General features: G+C 50.5%; 1 protein-coding gene across 1 annotated transcript; it reads left to right on the top strand.

The window, feature by feature from the left end:
- Positions 1-217: 217 nt before the first annotated feature.
- LOC110943150 (cell surface glycoprotein 1-like) lies at positions 218-1,690 on the top strand. The gene has a single exon (XM_022184906.1). It carries the CDS (start codon positions 218-220, stop codon positions 1,688-1,690), a length of 1,473 nt encoding a protein of 490 aa, XP_022040598.1.
- Positions 1,691-2,141: the final 451 nt, after the last annotated feature.

The following is a 2,141-nucleotide window of genomic DNA, read 5'->3' as shown; positions in this document are numbered from 1 at the left end:
GGATGTTTAGCCTTAGAGGCTGGGGAAAAATTTGAGTCTTAGAGACTAGGAGGTTGGTCTTAGAGGCCAGGGAGTTAGTCTGAGAGACTAGGGAATTCAGTCTTAGAGATTGAGTGGGATAGTCTGGGAAGACTAGGATGCATACATGATCTCATTATTATTTGTTTACATGCTTATCTTATTTGTGTGCATATGTTGTGGATGTGTTACAGACACCATGGCATCATCCGATAGCGGAGTATCCGATGCGAGTGACCCGAGGACTTATACCTCTGATGACGAGATGGATACCGATTCAGGCGTTTTCACCTCAGACTACACGAGCACAGATGAGGACGACTTTCAGCCTTTTGCCCTACCAGACTTCGGAGATGATATACCCTTAGCTGATGGTCCACCAGGGGAGGACCTACCCCTTGTTCCGGTCCCTGCCCCTCTTCCGTTTGCTGCCGTTCCCTTGGGGGAACAGCTCCTCGACGCGATACCTGATGATGACATCGACCTACTCATCGAGGGTCCCCCGGAGGGAGACCAGGATGGTGGGGCCCCGATGGAGGGCGGTGTTCAGCCTGTTGATATTCCTGTTGTTGATCCTGTTGTCCCCATAGTCGAGCTTCCTGATATGGAGGTTCAACCTGATTCATCCGCTTCAGATTCTTTTGAGTCTGTAGCTTCTCATATCCCACCATTGGGATTCGGTTACATCCCTCGCAGGGACGCTGATGAGGAGATGGAGATTGAGCAGCCTGCTGAGGTTCCCGCTCACCCAGATGATCCGATTCCAGCCGTGCTTGCCGATTATCAGCCTGCTCCAGTTGTTTCCGAGCCTGTTCCTGTCACTGATCTTGTTCCTTTTTCTGACGCACCCGTTGTTGCACCACCAGCTGTTGGGATCCCCGATTTAGCACCCATACCTGATCCCATGGCGATATTCGATGATCTTGCCCCGTTTGCTACACACATGGACCCGAGGTACGCCAACTCCAGCAATGGATGGATCGAGGATGATGACTACCCTTCGTACGTAGTCCCAGTCACTCCCCCTCCCGCACCTACCGCTGTACCCTTCGATGCTCCCTTGTTTCCTCCGTCCACATCCGATACTCACCGCACTGACCTTCCTATCACCTTCATTCAGGACATTCCTCCGCCCCAACCGGGGGAGGGATCGTCGAGCCAGCTTTTCGGGCACACCCCATTCATGCCAGAGGTTAGCCAGTTTTTACCGCAGGTCCCTTATTCAGACTTTGTTCCACCAGTGTCACTTCCTGCACCTCTCGAGACCCAGTTACCATATGTTACTTCACAGTTTGCACCTACCCCACCTGCTACACTCTTGGCTCCAGCCCCGATGGATGAGCCTTTCCTTCGGTTAGTACCCCACGTCATGCCTGTATCCGACCCTTCCCATCCATTCCAGGTCGGATACTCTGTAGAGGACACGCTCGCGTCACTGCAGTCACGGCGGGACGCCTTGAGACAGTGTGTCCAGCGATTGGAGAGGGCTCCACATCCCCATTGTCCCTGCCAGGCTCTGTTTTCAGCATCCCACACATCTTTTCCTCCGTCTCAGGAGTCAGATGTTGCTTCCGTGTTGCGTTTTGCCTATGCACTCGAGGAGGACTTGATGCAGTTGCGCCGATTGATTCTTTCTCGTTTCTCTCCTCCTCCTCCTCCACCGTCAGTTTAGGGGTATACTCAGCGACAGAGATTTCAGGCCAGCTACTTTTAGTGGGAAGACAGTGCTAGAACCAAGATTATGAAGACTTTTTTTGAAGGCCACGATTTTAGTTTTGGTTTATTTGTATTTGTACTCAGACACATATTTTGGCACGTGATAAAATTGTGACACTTTATTGATGGTTTGGTTATGAAACATTAGTTGCAAGTCTTTTAATTTCATGTATCGTTGATTATTTGTTGTGATTATGACATGAGATGTTATGCGAATGATGAATGATACTACATATACGTACGATTATTATACTTACTATGACCTGACCGATGTGGAACATCCTCTAGGAAATGCCTCCTCGACGTGACGCACGCATGCCGACCACCCAGGCAGAACTGCAAGGAATCATCGCTGCCGCTATTGCGCAGTATGCTGCTTCACAAGGAGAGACAAGCGGCAACATTCC

This window comes from Helianthus annuus, chromosome 5, assembly GCF_002127325.2.
Source record: "Helianthus annuus cultivar XRQ/B chromosome 5, HanXRQr2.0-SUNRISE, whole genome shotgun sequence".
Classification (NCBI taxonomy): Eukaryota; Viridiplantae; Streptophyta; class Magnoliopsida; order Asterales; family Asteraceae; genus Helianthus; species Helianthus annuus.
This window is presented reverse-complemented; position numbering and strand designations above follow the sequence as displayed.